We start from the raw sequence: 20,457 nt of genomic DNA, 5'->3' as shown, positions 1-20,457 counted from the left end.
CGCCCACCAAACCATACTACTACCACGGGTCGGTCGGTCTCAATACCCTTCCGATTCGGGTCTGATATGACAAGGACATCCTAGCCATACACCTAGACAAGTCCTATATATGTTATCCAATAATCCGGGAAAGCGTCGATGGACACCTTCGGAGAACATCCCATACTATTCCCTCCGATGTCCAAGGATAGAAATGTCAATAGGACATTCCTCAATCCCAAATTATACTTATCCAATCACATTCTCAATTCATTATATCACACATACATGATACATCATCATATTGAAAGTCATATCATAACATCGCATAATTCAAGTGTAATGTAAATAACAATAATTAAATAGACATGATATACAAGAGTAATTAAACATGTTACTATTGTTAAAAGAAAACTACAGTAGTCATATGATGTCTAAATAGAATTGATAAGTAAAGCATATCAAGTTGCCAATCATCATTGAATAAGCACATAGTGCATGTCATATGGGTATAACTGTCCTTACCTTAATCGAATCGGGAATAATAGAAAATACCACTTAGAATAGTCCCCAACTTAGTGTTTGAACCCTAGACAACATATAAGCAACATTAGAGAAGGAAACAATCAAATCGGAGATCAAACGAAGCGAAACGAGCAAGAGTTGAGTTGTTGTTTTCCTTTGGTCGACTGACTGGTCAACTGACCAGTCGACCAAGCAATTGACCAAGAAGATCAGTAACGGGCAGCATAGGGAAATTGGGCCCAAAATCGATCTTCCAGGTCTCGGATCGATCTGAAATTTGGAGGGAATGATTATAGAAATATAGGGACACTATACAATGAAAATTATCATGATCCAATGGTCCAATTAGGAATACCCAAATTGAAACCTTATGTTCTATATGCTAAACATCAAGAATTGAAATGGGATTTGTTGCAATGGCAAGGAATGATGGGGAATCAGCTAAGGAAGTGATAAGAACTATACTAGAATTATAAACCAATAGTAAATCAGACCTAGCATGCATCTACACATCAGTTTAGATCAATAAGACAAGTTGGAATGACAAGAATCATAGAATGCAATGCTATTGATTGTATTGAATGCATAGCATAGCAAGAATGAAGAGAAATTAATGGAGATGAAAGGGAAACACGTGGCTAAGTGTTTGCAAGGTTGCAGCACTCCAGTCATAGTCTCAATAGTGAAAAAGAGTGGAGGAAAAAGTAGATTAGAGAATGAGAGAGAGGAATCATACCTTGAGGAAGTGAATGAAGAGGGAATGCAATTATTGAGACCAAGAATCTTCACCAACTTCAAGAGAGGGCTTTGGGAAGCTCACTCCTCATGCTCTATTCACAAGTTCCCATAAAGTAGGGTTAAACTAATAGAGAATTTTGTGATTTTCGGATTTATTAATCTGTTGGTCAACTGACTAGTCGACTGGCCAGTCGACCAAGCCTGAACAACAACTTCATCCAGGGAAATGCAAGGCCAGACTGATCCAAATTGAGTTGGGTTTTCTCCTACAAGTCAATCAACAAGTCAAGAATAGATAAATACCTTCAGAACGAGATCGGAACTGCATCACGTACTTCAACTACGCTCTCCCCCTTCTAAGTGCAGTTTCTCAATGAACACTGACAGTGTATCCAAGTAAGGGGCATCATTGTCAATATCCATAGGCTCTGAGTCATACACCGAATCTTCGATTATGAGGGCCCACAAGTCTCTTCTTCCACTACTCTGGGTCTTCGGACCTACAAACATCAAAGGATCCGGGTCAGGGTCAGGGTTAGGAAAGGGCTGGATTTCACAAATAGTCAACGGTTTCAAGTAAAAAAAAAGCAGAAGATATAGATTTCTTTGATATTTTTTCTTCTGTTGCTAGAATTGCAACTATAAGGTCATTACTTGCTATTGCATCAATATATAAACTTGTCATACATCAAATGAATGTAAAGACAACATTTTTGAATGAAGATTTAGAAGAAGAAATCTATATCAAGCAACCAAAAGGTTATGTCTTTCTTGGACAAGAGCATAAAGTTTATAAGCTTATGTGATCTTTACATAGCTTAAAACAAGCACCTAAGCAGTGACATAAAAGTTTTGAAAGCACTTTAACTTTAAATGATTTTCAAGTGAATGATTATGAGTAGGTGTGTTTATAATAAGCTTCATAACAACAAAGGTGTTTTTATTATTTTATATGTTGATGATATGCTAATCATGGGAACTAGTCTGGATTTAATAAAATCCAGTAAAGACTTCCTAATGTCCCATTTTGTTACTAAAGACATGGGAGAAATGAATATAATTTTGGAAATCAAGGTTATTAGGAGAGAAAATGAAATAATTTTATCTCAGGCCCATTTTCTGGAAAACCTTCTCAGAAAATATTGTTATTTTTCACAAAAAAAAAAAAAAGAAAGAAAAAAGAAAAAAAAGGCAACTACGAAAACACCTTTAGTTGTTGGAATTTACAAAGAAATAAGGGAGGACCAATTTTACAAAAATTATTTTTAAATTATTGGTTTTGTTTCTTACTTGATGAATTGTACAAGATGAGATATTGCTCTTACAGTTGGAAAGTTAAGTCAACACACCTAGAATCCAGGAATAAAACATTGCAATGCCTTGGAAAGGTTGTTAAGGTATTTAAGGGATACAATGAACTATGATTTGCATTTTTGTGGTAATCCTATTGTGCTTAAAGGATATTGCGATGCTAACTTGATATATAGCTCTAATTAAACATTGGCTACTAGTGGATATTTATTCACTTTAGGTGGTGGAGCAATTTCCTTGAAATCGATTAGGCAAATTTGTGGGACAAGTTCCACCATGGAAGTTGAAATTATAGCTTTGGAAAAATTGGAGTTGAAACCAAATGGCTTAGGAATTTAGTTACAGATATACCATTTTGGCCTAAGCCTATGCCCTTTATATATCTACATTGTGATAACTAGACAGTGATTGTGATGGCAAAAAGCAAAGTATATAATAGTAAGAAAAAATATATATGCCTTAGACATAACTTGATGAGAGAATATATAAATAATGGTGTCAATGCAATCGACTTTGTAAAGTCGGAGAGGAATGTAATTGATATGCTTAGAAAGCCTCAGTCCACCAAAGTTATTTAATATACATCTAGAGGGATAGGTTTGAGGCCCATGTTGTAAGTCAAAGTGATGGACACCCAACCTTTGTGATAGGAGATCCCTGAAATTATGTTCGAAGGTAATAGGGGTGTCAAAACCTAACCCGAACCGTCAAAACCGGACCGAACCAGCCCGCTATAGCCCAAACCAGTCCGAACCGAAGCTTAATGGGCTGTGTTTGGGCTGAACAATCTCAGCCTGCAATGGTTCGGGCTGGGCCGGGCCAGCCCGTGTGTGGCCCACTAGCCCGAACCGTTTGGCCCGAAACCAACCCAAACCCGAACCAACCCGTTAAACCCGCTATAAAGAAATAAAATAACTTAAATTTATAAGTAAAAGACAAGAAAACCCCAAATATCCATTTGTTTTCCTTAATTGTTTTGCTTTGGAATATGCAAACAACAAGCTTGTCAAAGCTTTCGCCATTTGGAAGATGGGCTTAGTAAATATTTAGCAAGTGTATTATCATTTGAAAATATTTTTATGTTTTATTTTGATCCATTTTTACAAGTGTCAAGAAAGGGGAGGAAAATAAGCAGAGACAACCCATTAAAATTCATCAAAATCCTAGCTTTCTTTTGTATAATAGTTTTATAAATTTTATTTCTTTGTAAAAAAAAGGTTTTTGGTTTTGAATACCCAACACAAAAGAGTTGGATATAACTTAATATTTTTATGTGTTCTCACATACTCTTGATAAATTTCACATATCAACGAGGTACTCAAAACACACCGTTAGTAAACCCGAACCCAAACCTTTAATAAACCCAATTCTAAACCGTTAGTTAGCCCGAACCCAAACCGCACCAGCCCGAAACAGTTATTTTCTTAATGGGCCGTGTTTGGGTTGAGTGTTTTTCAGCCCGAAACCGTTAGGCCCGGCCCGAAACCGGCCCAACCCGAACCGTTGACACCCCTAGAAGGTAAGAACAAAATCACTGGATGACTTGATTAGTATCATTATACTGACCTATTATGGATTAGATGTGAAGGATAATACTCAACACAATGAAAAGAGGATGAGTCATGTGACTCTTAACTAGCAAGCTCATATGAGAGTATGTTAACTGTGGTGCATACTATGGGCTGACCTAAGTGGATGTAGGGGGTAGGCTGCCTCCGATGAGAGTTTTTACAGCAAATTATCTAAAAATTCATGATTAATCCAAGATTAGGGAGATGGCCCATAATGTCCACTATATAAAAGAGTGACTATTGCATCGGGTGGTAGGATATCGATGGTAAGTGATGAATACAATTATGTGTGAAATCTTAGGGCATAAAAAGTATGTATTTTATACACTTTGAGTGGAGCTACCTTGGGTTTTATGTTGTTTTTGCAGATTTTATGAATTTTCAAGACTTGAGCAAATATTTGGAGTTTTGGGTATTAAACATGCGATTTTACACGTCAAGAGGTCTGTTCAAATTCTCAAATGCGAAAATGGGCCTAACCTGGAGCATGATGGGTCAGAGATGTGATTATGGGCTAACTCCAAAGTATTTTAGAGATAAAGAAGCAAATTTTGATCTACGGCTAAGATTAGAAATTATTAATCAAATCTACAGAGATATTATTGAGAGATTCCTAATGGAGAAAAAGAGTCATTGCACACCTCAATATCTTATTTCCTATTTGGGACAAAGAAAGAAAAAGAGGAAAATCCCGTTTTTGAATGTCTCTATCCAGTTTCGATCAAGCCCTTCATCGAATGGTCATCCGGTGTCCGATCGAGCTGATTTTTGGAGGAGAGCTTTACGACTTATTAACCCTAAAATCCAATGGTGGAATTATGTATTTGATATCTCTAAGTCCGTCTGATTGGCATGCCAAAACCCGAATTGGTTGTGTGAGATAAGAACTTTGAGTTTTATTCAAATTCAGTCGTGCTTCATATCTCATGTAAATTCTATAAAAGGAGAGGATACTCTATCAAAAGAAAACGTGTTCTAGAGCTTAGGAGAAGCACATTTTCTTTTCTCTTTGGTTTATTTAGGTTTTCTTTAGTTTTCTTTGCTTGCATTTGTGAGAGTTTAATTTTTAGATTGAATGTTTAGGTTTAATTTTTTTTTATGTAATGCAATTCAAGTTCAAGTTTCAAGTTTCAAGTTTCAAGTTTTTAGATTCGTTTTTCTCTGGGTCTAGCAATTGCAAATTTAGATCATTCTAGATCTACATCTGGTTGTTAGGGTTGGTTGAGATTCGAATCGTTTGTTCAATTCGCAAGTAAGTAACATTCTTTATTAATCTTCTCTCCTCCCTCCATTCCCACTTCTATCTACCCCTCCATATTCTTAATTTTAGGGTTTACTTTCAGCATTTATTTATTGTTCTCCCTTCCCCTGGATCCTTGATCAGAGATGCCTACAGCCGTGCCTCTCTTTGGTTAAGGTTTTCATTTTACTTTATGCAATTTACTTTCTGCATTTATTTATTGTTCTCCCTCCCTTGGGTCATTAATTAGAGATGCCTACAGTCATGCCTCTCTTTGGTTAAGGTTTCCCTTTTCTTTTATTGCTTTGATTATTTATTTTCTGCAATTTCTTTTTCTCTAATATCCATTCCCCCGATTGGTGGATTGTAAGCTACGGCAAAGGGTCCACGGTCAAAGTCATTATTATTATACTCCCTTTCCCTTGATCCAAGATTGACACTCGGATCACTTCCCTTTTCCTTTTATTTTTATTGTTCGCATTTTTTTTCCTGTCTTTTATTTATGCATTGATTGTGTTTGCTTTATTTTTCATTTCAATTCGATTGCATTATATGTATGGATTATGATCGTTTAGTTTAGTTAATTAGTTTAACAAAAATTGAATCATTCCACTCTCACATTACTATTAAAAAGTTGAATTCTAAGTGGCATATCTCCCTGAGATCGATCTGTTAGCTACATGATACTGTGCGCTTGCGTTATTTTTAATTTCACAAACAAGTAAGTTAGTAACAACACCAATGAGAAGAGGTTCAAGAAGTATAAATTCCTGTATTCTGCAGCGTGACTTATCAGACCTAGAGTAGATTCAAGTCGAAAGACATCTACAACTATGTGTCCAATCATTCTAATTTTCTCAAACTATTTTATGTTTTGGTACTTTACCGATATTTTAAATCTTGTGGGGGAATTGTTAGTTTTAATTTAAAACATTAATATTCAAAATATTTATATAATAGTTTGTATTTATTTGTTTAATTTATTTATTCAATTTAATTACTTTAGCTTCATTTATTTGTTTGGTTCCTTAAGCTTCACTTACAGAGATCTTATTTCTCTCAAGGATTTGAAAGAAGTATTTCATATACCATATTGTGATATTAGTACTTTAGTTCTTAATATTAATTCTTCTTTGCATTTATTTCCTCCTTATTCTTCATGAATAAATAGAGGTCTCCTAAAGGCTTCTTCTTATAGTGATTGAAGAGAGATCAAGAGTAAAGTCTTTTTCTATCAAGTCTCTTGAGAAAACTCTCTTCATGTCATGAACACAAATGGGTTATTCTTGTGTTTGTGTGTGTGTGTTTTCTTTCTTTCTTTTCTTTTCCTTTTTGTTTTTTGTTCTTTGTTTTTTGTTTTTGTTTTTTGTTTTGTTTTTGTTTTTGTTTTTTTTTTGTTTTTTGTTTTTTTTTAAGGGAAGTAATACTATAATAAATAATATTTATAATAGGTTGAGCAGAACCCTACAACACTCAAAGTAGTCCAATAGTTGAGTGCACGATTATTGGGGAAGCCAAGGGCTTTTTTATCTTGGAGGCTGATTTGCATTTTTCCGGTTGTTGCATAGGGTCCATAAGGGGCGTTTACGGTCTTAAGAACAATGTCATCTGACATGACTCAGCCCAAATTTGTTTTCTTAATAATTTGTTGCAGATATCAAGGAGAGACATTACCAAAAATTAACTTCCCTTCAAGGCAAAAGTTAGGTCAATCTCTCAATATTTTGAAACACCTTTTATAACACTTTAACTACTAGATATTAAGCAAAATTTTAAACCCTTTGTTGTTCCAAAATCTAGCTGTGAGTGATCTGGTTCACTACTGGTCCAAGCTTGGTTCTTGAGAATAAAAAAATGTGAGAGTGGGCCGTCTCTCAGGACGGGAAACCACCTCCAATGATTAAGCCAAATTCAGGAAAACACAGTTTTCTTATGGAAGAGTAAATATTCCAAGAAGAAATACTGTCTTCTTTGGAGTTTGCGGAAGAGTAAATAACGGAGTTATTGTAATTGGATTTACCTAATTTGTATAGAGCATTGGATTATATACCAAGTTCATATATTTGAGGTGGCCAAGATGCATCATAGCCCTCTGATCTTTTAGTTCAAGATGAAGGGTTGTGCTTACTCACTGTGGGTTACTTGATCACCAAGTTAAGAACCCAATCTTTCTGAAGAAGCTTCATGACAGCTGTACCTTATTCCAACCGGATCTGGATGGTCGAATCACATAGATGTGGATGTGACAACAACCCCTTACTTTAGCAGACAAAATGTAAGGGAACAATACTCGAGGAAGTCCTAAGCGAATGAGAAGCTTCCTGGCAAGCACTAAGCATTTAATGAGTCTTAGTACATTCAATGCTGAATTTAATGCATTGATTGACGTTTGGACAAAGATACAATGGATCCCCATAGAACATTTTGCCGAGATATAGCTTCTCAAGCGCTTGACAAGGGTTATCCAAGAAGTCTACTATGCTAGCTGGCAGTCACAATGAAGTGTCCTTCTAGGCAAGTATTCTTCCGAGAAGTGTTTTGCCTAAAAGTGTCTGATGAACTCTATGAACCGGATTTGAACCAAGCATCCTCAACCGTGTGGTTCGCTCGGGGTTCACAGTCTGAACCATAACATGTATAACATCCTTAAATGGGAAATTAACCTCCTTATCAGGTTTGTTGACTTCCCCTCCTCTCCTGGTAATTTTTCAAAGTCAATAAGGATATTATATATGAGAGAGAGAGAGAGAGAGAGAGAGAGAGAGAGAGAGAGTAATATCCATGAAACAATAAAAGCAGTTACAGAAAATAGGGTCTGAAATGCCATATATAGTTTTCTTCATCTCTGCAAAAGATCATTTGGTGAACCAACTATACATCTACTCCCCGTTTGCAGAAGCATACAGAGAGGTTGTTTTATCATGACCGGGTTCTAAACCTCCGCTCTCTAAGTCAGATTTCAAAGCACTATCTTCTACAAGTTTCTTCACGCAAAGAAGTTGCAGCCACAGTGGAAATCTCTATCGTTATTGATGATCCATATCTATTTTGTTCAAAAAAACCAAAAGATAATATCAACAAGCCCTACCTAACGTGTTATGTAAGTTATGACATTGTTGTCTCAAACTTTTTCATGCAAATCCCACATTTTCATGAGTTTCTAGGGTGTCATTGGCTGCTTAGGAATTTTTAATCTAATCAAACTTTAAATAATCAACTAAACTGATTCGTAGATCGTAGCTTAAATCCCTGAATTTTTTAACTATTCCCCAAATAAAAGTTCCCTAATTTTTTAATTTAAATAGATAAAACTAAGGAAAAGTAAGCATTCTCGGAAAGTTCTAGTCTTGTGATACACCATTTTATTGTTCTTTAAGAAAAAAAAATCACACATACATTATTATGATTAAGATCCAGAGTACCTACCAAATTAAGATTAACAAGTTATTAGAGGATATAACATATGCTAGATGACACTGCATTATAAAGAATTGGTACACAAACAAATTAAGAAACATGGCAGTCCCTAAATTTTTGTCTTTTTGATACATCATCAAGAATAATATTCTTACTTAGCTATCTCACAGTACATGTTGATAAACACATTTCCAAAAAAGAAAGAAAAACTTGACTGAGTGATGGCTAAGAAGAAAAAAAAAGCAATAAGCATTATAGAACATTTTTCCACAAAAAAAGCATTAAAGAACATTTGACTAGTTAGATTATGTGATGAAGTGTAACATCTAAGAACCCAACCCATTTATTAACGAAGTTTGAAATCCAAGTTAACAGATAACTATTCTTAGGGTTCATATTTAGGTGAAAGTCTTTCCCTCGAATACCTACCTCTACTAGGCTAAATACCAAGAGTACACATTTAGGTCATGAAATATTATAAGGGGAAGTTGATTGGGATGTTCTTTTCTTTCTGGCTACATGGAATAATAATTAAGGAATTATAACAATTTGAATGTTTGAGAAATTAAATTAATGCTTTTATTATGCAAATATGTGTTCGATGTTGAATTAGTTGTTCTACCGATTGAACCAATCGAGTTGACTAGGGGTTTAAGTTAGAGCTCTCAAAAGGTAGTGCGAGGTTGGGAATGAATCAGTGACCTTGGAAACAAGGGGCTAGAGCTCGGGAGCACTAATGATGTAATACAAAATGAACTAGGGGCAGTGATCGCACCTCATGGAATTGAGATTCTTAGGATAAGGATAGCCTAGATAGTACACCCACTAAGGATAGTATTAGTCCAATAGGAAAATTTAGTATAAGGACAACGTGGATTATGTGTCCACGATGGAAAGTACAACTTAGTTAAGGAAACCACATATATATATATATATATATATATATATATATATATATATATATATATATATATATATATATATATATGCCTAGACTTATTCAATCGAGGACTTTGACATGTCAATTTGGGAACAAATCACAGAAGATCCAACGAACCAACCCTTGACTGGTTAATTTATATAAATCATAACCTAATACCAACCAAAGGTAACTGAATTAATTCTACCCACTCTCATAACATAACACGTAGATTTATCTTTTCTTTGGCTCTACAACTTCTGGTTTAGGGTCTTTATCACCCCCATCTATTGGAGGAAGATGCTATTCTACTTACAGACTTGTTCATCGAAAGCGGCTACCCAACCAACACAATCAGCCCACTCTCACTATTTGTGTTATTGACCAAATGCAGGTTCAATTACGAGGGCCAATCCTTGATTTACCCGAAGAGTCAATTTTGGATGCAACACTTTTATATGTCGAATTACTTGTTATTAAGAACACCTTCTCATGCATAGGTCTTGGTTTTTCTTTAAAGAAAGGTTTTCTTTATTTATTTTTTTAAATAAATCTGAATTGGGGTTTGAAATTTGACAAGTGAAGGAAGAAATTTATCGTGATTTTCATATAAAAAAATGTGGGCATTTTCACATGTTTGGAAAGAAAACTTCTTTACCTTAAATTCTTGTGCATATCATTATAATATGCGAATTTTTCCGATTGAAAATCAAATCACACTTGACTTGACCACTCAGCTTGAGAACTTTCCAGAGCTCATATAATGTTATCACCGGTTTAGCCCGTTCACCTATTTTATTGGGTTGGGTCCGGCTGGTTCTGATCCATCTACCTAGGTCATTGGTGGGTAGACATAAAAACTAAAAAGTGCGAGATAATTGAGTGGTCCCACATATTCACAAGTCTACCATGTTACGTCATGGACACTTTTATTGACAAAATTGACCCTCCAGCATCGATATCTGGAATTTGATAGCTAACTAGAAGAATGAACAGAAAAAAGAAAAAACCTAAGGTTTAAAGTAATTACTGTATTGGCTGTATCGGTCCGGACAAGGGTTAAAATGGTCAAAAGATTATATTTTGGAGAAAATTTGATTTTTTCCACTGGACCGGATAATCGAGACAAAAACTCATGTCCACGTATCCAATTGATGATGTAAGCATAGCGTAAGAGAAGGTGGGGGCCCATCTTCATTTATGATATGATGTTTATGTAACGCTTTGGAGTAAAAGGGACAAAAACAGCACAAGAACCACGGCATTATTGTCAATAAAGTAAGGACTTGGGTGGTCCCACCAATCCCTCTCAACAACCGCTGATTGTCGGCCACGTGTCATATTAAGTCAACTACGGATGAAATCAGATAATGCAACATGTGAAAGGTCACTGACCTTACAGGTGGCGGGACAGGTGTCTGCCGCCGAAGATTCCCCGTTGTCGGGAATCAATGAAACGATCACTTCTCTAAAAATATATTTGACCTTGTCTCTTCGAACACATCAGGTTTTCAGATTTTCACTAAATTTTTAGTCACTAAAACACTCACGAAACTTTGAGTTTACGTTTGTTTCCTTCTGGTTTTGTATTTTAGAAGCTTAACTGATCGTAATGGAAGCACAACCAAAAGAGGAACATAAAGCAAAATAAAGACTTAGTAAAATTTTCTATATCACCTTACAAAATGTTATTGTATTTCTTTTCTTAGATTATTGGATGAAAATTATGTATGGGAAAACCCAAAATCTTAATTCCATATAATTGTAATTCTATACGTGCTAATAATTGACCCAACAATCTGTTTAAATTACAAATACAATAAAAACTCTAATTATATACCCAAACTCGACATCAACCAGTATAAGATTAGCTTCAATGGTTTGGTTTCCTCAGATGTTGGGTTGTTCTATGAATTTGCCAGCAAGGAATGGAAGAAAAAAAAGAGGAAAGGTAGAGAGTCATTTATGAAGAACTAACAGTTCTTGTGAATATGACAGCAACATCATATGCTTCAAATCAATCTTTTTTAAGTTCTTTTGTTTAATCGTACCTGCTTATATAATTGACGTCTGACTGGGTTTATCATTTTAGATTTCTATTATTAGTAAGAAGAGACAAGAAACTATCAATAATGGAAGTTCCCATGTAAACAAAAGAGATTTTGTTTCTTAATGCAGTACGATAGTTTATAATTTGCAACGTTTTACAGTACTACTTGCAAAAACCAAAAAAAGACAAGAAATGAAAAAAGATTAAAAACTCTAAACAGTTCGAAATGATCCTTCTGTCTCTCTTTTTTTTACATGAAGCCATCGACATCTAGGAGATCAGGCAGTTCGAACTTCAAAATGTTACTGCAATAGCTATCTCTCTCATCTTCAGTGCTTCCGGTAATGTATGTAGGTGATGAATTCAAAGGAGTAAGGCTTGATGACGAAGGCGTCGATAAGACCGAACCGAAGTTGAAATCATGGTTGTTACCGTTGTTGGTGGGTTGAAGATTAGAGTTTTTCGATAGATGATCAACCATGGATTGATCAACAGGGTTGTAGTAGCTGTAATCGGATAATGGAATGAAATTGTCTGTGAAATTAGAAGGAAGAGCACCATTGTCTTGCCAGGCACAGGATGCTGAATTATGGCAGGTGAAGCTGGTTGAATTTGATGGCAACTGGTCCACATTGGCCGGCAAGAGCTGGGTTTCGTTCAGAGCTGAAGAGCAAGGAGTAATGGAGGTGGTGCAACCAGAGAAGTCTTGCAACGGGATAGAAGGGAATTGGGTTTGCATCTGGGAGTTGCAGAGAGAGTTGTTCTCTTGGAGATTCTGTAGAAGTTGAAGGTCAGGACTGTCACGGCACGGAGGAGTTAAGAGATTGGTGGCAAGCCTTAGGAGCTCAGGGTTGACAAGATTTTGAATCCCAAGCAATCTGGAAATATTCAGCTGAGATTGGTTATACAGAGGTGCTGAGTTGAGAAGAGAAGAGAGATCAAGAAGATCAAGTCGTGGGCTATGAGTTACAGGATCGATTCCCATTCGAAGAAGCCTCTTTCTAATGTGGGTGTTCCAGTAGTTCTTGATTTCATTATCAGTTCTACCAGGCAAGCGAGCTGCAATGGCAGACCACCTAAATTAAGAAGAGAGAAACATCTATATCAGTGTTGAAAAGTGTAGAAACCCAGTTTCTAAAAGACTTGAGCCGGAAAAAAAGAAATAAATATGGAGAAAGAAGAAGAAAAAACCTACTTGTTCCCCAAGATACTGTGAAGCTGAATTATGGTCTCTTCCTCTTCAAAGGAAAATCTTCCTCTCTTGATGTCAGGTCTCAGGTAGTTCGTCCATCGAAGTCTGCAACTCTTCCCACATCTCTGAAGACCTATACGATTCAAGAAAAACCCATTTAAGTTAATCATGTAAGCAACACAGAAGAAACAGAAGAAGTTCTGAAAATGTTTAAGAGTGTGAATATATATATACCAGCATTCTTGGGAAGGGTTCTCCAACTTCCATGTCCATGTTTCTGGATATAATCGATGAGCTTCTGATCCTCCTCAGGGGTCCAAGGTCCCTTCTTCAATCCATTCTTATCACAACAAGGTGTTCTTCCCATCTCTTGATACCCTCTGCTAGCTGCTGCTTTCTTTTGAGAATTAAGGGAAGATAGAAACTGGAAAGCGAAGTTCTTAGCAACACAAGTGATGAAGGTCGTATGAGAAGGATTAGTACTATAAATAGTTGTTAAGGCTTATAAGAAAGAAGTCAAACAGATTCGGTGCCGTCCTTTGTTAGGGTTCAACTTCAAAGGTTAAGTGTTATATCACACAAGCTAGACGTGTCTCCTTTCTGTGACATCCAAATCTGATCTTCTTCTTTTATTTGAACTTTCAAAGTTGGAAAGAGGTTTTAAAGGAAAAACATTAAATTCAAAGCTTGCCGTTTTCACACCGTGCTGTCGTATTCTTGGTCACGTTCTAAATACCAAAATTTCATGGGATTAAAAATGGTATCATACGATCGTACACCTTTGAATGAAATTTCATACCAAAACAGATAGAAAAAAAACTTCGAATTAGATACCAAAATTTCATGGGATCTTCCCGCCAACATTTCTTGCCTGTTGGACCTATCAACATTATTTAGATGCCACTTGTCAGCCAACTCAACAGAACCTTTCAAAATCACATCAGGATGATTTCAAACTTCATTGCATATGCTAAGCTACAACTTCAGATATTTTATCCACCAAGGTAGATGATATATTTTTTTCTTCTTCTTCTTCTTTTTGGTATAAGAATACTTTATATATATACGATATACAATATTACATATGCCATCTGCAAGAGTAAGAACTGAATGAACAATCTCTTCATTAAGAGGTGTTGATTTTACAACTAGAACAACCTTGTGTTGGACAACGACTAAACATCAATTTTTTTTTCTTTTTATTTGTAAGAAAATATATATCCCCTACTTTTGCAAATCATTACATGAACATCCTTGAATTTTTTTTTTATTACATTTATATCTTTTATTTTTCCAAATTACATGTCAGTGGAATCCCTACCATCAATATAACAGGATTAAGTGATTGTTTGACTTCTACTCTATTTTTCATATTTTCTTATTATCTTCCCTTCACCACAAACTCATTTCACTTTGACTTTTAAGAAAGGGAAGAAAAAAAATCAAAGAATTTAAAGACTATTTTGTCTTCTGATATTAGTGCGCTACAACAATTTATCTTTAGTAAAATCATTGAATATTTTTTAAACTTAAAAACTATCCTTTCTGTTTTTTGGTAATCACTTAAAAACTACTCAATAAAACTAAATATGTCTTTTTCTATTTAAACTAACAGTTAAGCAAAAATATGAACATCAATAATAGGGAGCACATCAATATTTGTAGGTATAACCGTATAATAGCTTATCAACCTAGCAGATATATATATACTAAGTAATTATACTCACAAATTTTAACACCCCCCACCCCAAACCAAAAAAAAAAGAAAAAAGAAAAAAAGGTACCCAAGACAAGGCAAGTTTTCTTTCCCTTTCTTTTCTCTTCATTCTTCCTTCTTTTGAGGTGGGTTGTGGGGCAGTGGAAAAACTTTTCAGTCCAGCATGGATGCAAAGAGTTCCATTTCATTTCATTTCAACTTTCAAGCCGTAAGGTCTGAAAGTGAATCATAGAGATGAAAAGTGGTAAAAGGAAAGGAAACCCAAAAAAATGTTTTAAGGAAACGAGAATCATATCATTGTTGTTAAAAAGGCGAGGTTCAGAATTTTGCTTAAAAACAGGAAGATCAAGCGAAGAGGGCTCAGCCATAGGATCCGAATCATGTCTGATTTTGTCCAAATAGTCAACAAAGATCCATGCCTTGCTTGTCTCTTCCAGCCGACCATGTCCCCCCCCAAAACTAAAACCCCACTTCTCCCTCTCTCTCTCTCTCTCTCCACAAATTGAAGCAAGCTTCTAAAGCACCTGGTTTTGTTGACTTCTCCTGAAGTTGCTTTTGGCCTTTTGGGTCTCTCTATAACTCCATTATTGGCATTGATTGTTTCGGCTCTTCTTCATCACATATGTTTTGTAATAGAATTAACAGTTACTACACGGGATCATGAACGGTAATAAATATAAATTTTATCAAAAAAAACCCCAATTTATACGGTAATTTAGTTCATTTATCCACGAGAATAAAAACAATATATTACTTCAAGGAAGGTCAATCTTTTGAACATTCACAAAGTATAGATGGTCATAAACCATTGTGTACACGGTTCCTCTGTATCCCAAATTAGAGGGGTCTTTTATTTTATTTATTAATTTATTTTTATTTTTATTTTTATTTTAATCTGAGGAATAGAATCCTGCGACTTTACATGCATGCTACGTGTTTGGTGATCCCATGCAAGAGCTTCTCAATCCAAAGTGGGGTCCATTTACACTGAGAAAATCCCAGTCCAATCATCCTACTCCTACCCTCCACGTCACAATGACGTTTACCCAATTTCCTGTCCAAACACACCCCAAGCAACAAAAGAAATGAAGTGAGAAACCAAGCCTCGACTCTCTTTGTTACTTTCATCACCTGCTTTGATTTGCCATATTTGTTGGTTCTTTTATTTGGGAGGGATTTTCATGTTTACCATCCCTTATTCCTAGTTAGTTGCATAAAATAATTAGCTGATTTTTAGCAAAGAATAAAAAAAATAAAAATGCAATATTAATGGTCTGTGAAAATTTCATTCATATATATTTTCAAAGAGTATCGTAAATTTCTACTAATTTGAGGAGAATTAAGTTTTCCCACCTTCAATAGTAGAGGATAATGTTATCTCGACGTTTCTTTCACTATATATTTAAAAGGAGGATCTAACTCTGAATAATAATAAGATGAACCTCTTCAAATATATGGTGGTAAAGGGTCAAGAAAAGACTATCTTAAAGGAACGAGATATGTGCCAAAAGATCAATAACATATCACTAATAGGTTCACCCAAATATATATATATATATATATATATACACACTAATAACAACAGGGAAGTATGGGATCATCCAGATGGTTCTACAATTAAATAAATAACAAAAATTATAAAAGAGTAGTACATTAATTAATAACTATACAAAGGGAAAAGGTTCTCTTTGATCCCTATGAGGTTATGAAGACTAGCTCGTGCATGATCAACAATGAAGTCATTATAGTCTTCATAAGGGTGAAGTGATCATTTTAATATTTCTTGTAGAGAGAAGTTCTCTCTATCTAAATGAAAGAGGGTATATATATATATATATATATATATATAAACATAAGTTTCGAAGAGTTGGGGATCGGCAAGGGTAGAGGATTAAGCTCCCCTCAAGGGAAGGATCATCTCTGGTTCACTTTGTTAATACTCAAAATTGAACCATTCTTCTAAATATATGGTAAAAAAAATATAAAGAATGCACAACGCTACAGATAGAGGATGAGACTCACTTTCAAAATCATTTAATATCATGTTTGGATAATCTCATACCCACCTTCATCTAACAATGTTAGGTTAATTGGTCAAATGTTTTTTAATTATCTACTGAGATTTGGCCCCTGACCATATAATAAGGAATTGGTTGACAGTTTCAACCATTCCACCTTATATATGTTTCCTTGTTTGTTGTAAGGTTTCACCTTTCATTAGAGATCCCTTGAAATTTCTTATAGTTGATAAGGAATGTAAGCAAGATATGTCGGCTTCTAATATTTACAATCTTTAATATACTATGTTAATTAGCTTATATGAGCTTTATTAATGTCTTGTGCACCCATGCTTGCTATCTCAAGTACACCTAACGTAGATTATGTCCTTTCTAATTCGGGTTTATAATCTTAAAATGGAAAACTAAGAGTCAATAAAATCTAGATTTACGTGAGATGTGGTAGCTAGTGCTTCCTGTGAGGTGTCCAGCATGTCTCAACAAACGTTGAAATTCTTATTATTCTAACCTTGCACTTTTATTTAAAATACGTACGTAGCCGTATTTGTAGAATCCACCTGAGGTCATACAGTAATACATAATTAAAGCAACATTTTTGTTTATATTTATCATTTAATCACACAGAACAAAAGCCTTGCATCGACCCAAGAGTAACAGAGAGAGGAAGAAGGTATGTTAAGCTTGTCAAAGATGATCTCCAAAGTTAGTTGGCCAGAAAACTAACAGAACTCATATGTAAGTTGTTGAAACATTGCAATGGAGAAGCTTTGGAAGTCAACTCCAAGAAGAAGAAGAAAAAACACGCACACACACAACCCAAGAGAACCACCTTAATTCAAAGAACTACCTTAACAGTATTGTCAGTAATTTGTGAGAGAAGCTCGGGCGTCAGCTCTATGTTTTTGAAACTATGTTATTTAGGTACACTTGCCCACCAAAAAATAGGTAGGTTTCTGCAATCTGAATACACATGAACTTGCAAACTGGATCTATAGTAGACAGGAGGCAACCCACCCTTATCACAATTGTGGTTAAGATCTGTAGTGTCATAGCAGATCCTAGTAGTTCTAAACCTTTTTCACAGCTTATATTATATGGAGAAACGTGTTATTTTCTAACAGTGTTTGACAAAGATCATATCCTAAATATGTTTTCAAACAATCTACTTGTTGTTGAGCTTTTGTTGTCATTTTCTAAAACTAATTATAAGAATAAAAAGGGAAAAGAACCCCACTTGATCATCAAAAAGTTGCGGGCTTAGGGTATTAGCCATAATATGACCGTTGGATATTTTTGGAGAATATGACCGTTGGAGATAATATGACCGTTGGAGATCTTTGGATAATATGATCACTGCAAATAATTTCTTTCCTTATGTTGTACAGCATGCCATATTTATTTTATTCTTTACTTGATTGTATTATATATACACATGAAGAGGTAATACAAAATCACTTCCACACAAAATCTTCTTAACAGGTATCAGTTTAGGACGATCCAAACCTTTTCAAGTGATGCTAATTTTTTTTTTCAAGAGTAGTGAACGATCCCTACGTTGTTGTTTTCTTTCCGCTGCCTTTACAATGACGGATTCGTCTCTCAATGCTCTTGTTACAACTGTTGTTGCTTCTGATAATGTTTGTTTCCATCCACTTTGATGGTTCTTCTCCATATTTTCTACATCATTCAGATAATCCTAGTGCTATACTCGTCACGTAGCTTTTACACAATGACAATTATCCCACTTGGAATCGTGCGATGTGAATGGCTCTTGAGGTCAAACATAAGCTTGCCTTTGTCAATGGCTCCTTGTAACATCCAGCCCAAACCTAGCCCGGACACCCTATTTATTTTGGGATAAAGAAAGACTGGTTCAATGTTAGACCTTAAAAGTTGGACTTTAATTTCAATATTATTATCTTTGAAAACCTTAGGAAGCCATGTCAGACCTTTCCCTTAGGGTAGATCTGTAATGGTTGGCCTTATCCTACCTTGGCCCAGCCCGGGACCTATTATGTTTGTAGGTCCGAAAACCCAAAGTGGGGGGAAATGAGACTTGTGGACCCTTTTGATTGATGATTTGGTGTCAGAACCCAAGCCCGTGAACATTGACGATAATGCCCCTCACTTGAGGGCATTGTCAATGTTAGTTTTGAATCTGCGCACCGAAGAGGGGTGAATTAGTTGAAATACCAAATGAACTCCTGTGCTCAATCCGAATATATTTCCTGAAACTAGACTTCTTGATTGAATTGTGGAAGAAAACCTCGCTCAATTTGACCTTGTATAGCCTTTCAAATCCCTACTTGAAGTTGTTGTTCTAAACCTGAGTTTCTGCTTGAAATCATTTTGGTCGATCATTTTGGTCGATACCATCGACCAAAAGCATCGACCAAAATGTCCCAGTCTGCCAAGTTAATGATTCCATGGAATATTCCTTTTCTATTTAATATGACTTCGAGCCTTGAGCTTTTGCAATCATTTTTCTCACCTGGGAACGTGGGGAGAGCTTCCCAAAGCAGCTCCTTGGTTAGTGTGAAGGGTATCTCATCAAAGACACTTAGTTTATCATTGATTCTTGCCTTCATCTTCTACACTAAGGTAAGACTCTTCATTCCACTCTCTACCCTACCATTTTTTACTCCTTTCTATTGTCATCTTGCTGATGGGACATTTGGAATGGTGCTGCAACCTTGCAACCACCACTCCAAGTGCCTACTCATGCTCAATCCATGATTCCCTTAGCCATTCATTGATGCTAATGCTTATATCTCATGCCTAGCATATGTATTTCATGCTTTACCTATTAACATCATACCATTTGATATCAAACTGAGCTATAAAGTGTATTATGTTCATGTTTAACATTGCCATATGATTCCAATCGAATTCCTATTAGTTCCTCTAGCTATTGCATGCTATTCCTCATCAATGCAATCAATTCCAACTCATGCCATGATGTTTATCACTTGAACTTGATAGCTCAAATTGGAGCTTTTTAATTAGACCATTGGATTGGGTTAATTCCTTGATTTATAGTGTCCTACTACTGTTGTTAAGTATGCCTCCAAGTTCCAGATTGATCCGAACACCGGAAGACCCATTTCGGACCGAAATCCCCAAAATGCAGTATTCTGTCCCGAAGACAATTTTGGTCGATCCTTTTGGTCGATACCATCGACCAAGACCATCGACCAAACTTGTTACTGACAGCAACCTTGGCCAGTTTTGATCCAATTGACATCCAATCTTCCCGATTCCTTCTCTAACTTATTATTGATGTTTGTTTAGGGCCTTAACAATTCTTTTGGACTAATTCTTGGTATTCTCAATTCATCATCAACTCAACCTAAGGTAAGGATGGTTATCTCCATAAACATATAGATCATCAACTTATGATTTATGTTCTTATTTATGAATAGAATCTCTTGATTTCTTTTAATCGTTACAAGACTGTGATATATGTGTTAGAACAGTAGTATTGAAATCTTTATACTCTTGTCATGTTACATTACTATTCTTGTTTACTTATGTCTATGATGATTCATTTCAATATCATGACTTAACTTGTATTATGAAGATGTATCGGATGCATGAGAAGTGATGAACTTGAATATGTGATTGCCTACGTATAACTTGGGATTGGGGAGTGTCCTATTGACACTTCTGTCCTTGGACACCGGAGGGAATAGTATGGGATGTTCTCCGATGGTGCCTATCGACTCTTTCCTGGGTTATTGGATGACATACATAGGACTGTCTAGTGGTTTGGCTAGGATG

The 20,457-nt window shown here is 35.6% G+C and overlaps 1 protein-coding gene across 1 annotated transcript; it reads right to left on the bottom strand.

Moving 5' to 3' along the window:
• Positions 1-11,870: 11,870 nt before the first annotated feature.
• On the bottom strand, positions 11,871-13,379 carry LOC149028872 (transcription factor MYB41-like). Its single transcript, XM_089149360.1, has 3 exons — positions 13,177-13,379; positions 12,946-13,075; positions 11,871-12,826 (listed from the first exon to the last, which is right to left on the bottom strand). Exons 1-3 carry the CDS (start codon positions 13,307-13,309, stop codon positions 12,001-12,003), a joined length of 1,089 nt encoding a protein of 362 aa, XP_089005486.1. The 5' UTR covers positions 13,310-13,379; the 3' UTR covers positions 11,871-12,000.
• Between the last annotated feature and the right edge of the window lie 7,078 nt (positions 13,380-20,457).

The sequence above is a fragment of the Hakea prostrata genome, chromosome 1, assembly GCF_041222555.1.
Source record: "Hakea prostrata isolate BN-2017 chromosome 1, UWA_Hpros_2, whole genome shotgun sequence".
Taxonomy (NCBI): Eukaryota; Viridiplantae; Streptophyta; class Magnoliopsida; order Proteales; family Proteaceae; genus Hakea; species Hakea prostrata.
Note: the sequence above shows the minus strand (reverse complement) of the source record. Positions and strands in the feature narration are given on the sequence as shown.

Coding starts and splice junctions, on each gene's coding strand:
- LOC149028872 (XM_089149360.1), bottom strand. CDS start 13,309: ATGGGAAGAACACCTTGTTGTGATAAGAATGGATTGAAGAAGGGACCT. Junction 13,076..13,176: donor AACCCTTCCCAAGAATGCTG/GTATATATATAT, acceptor TGAATCGTATAG/GTCTTCAGAGATGTGGGAAG. Junction 12,827..12,945: donor CACAGTATCTTGGGGAACAA/GTAGGTTTTTTC, acceptor TTCTTAATTTAG/GTGGTCTGCCATTGCAGCTC.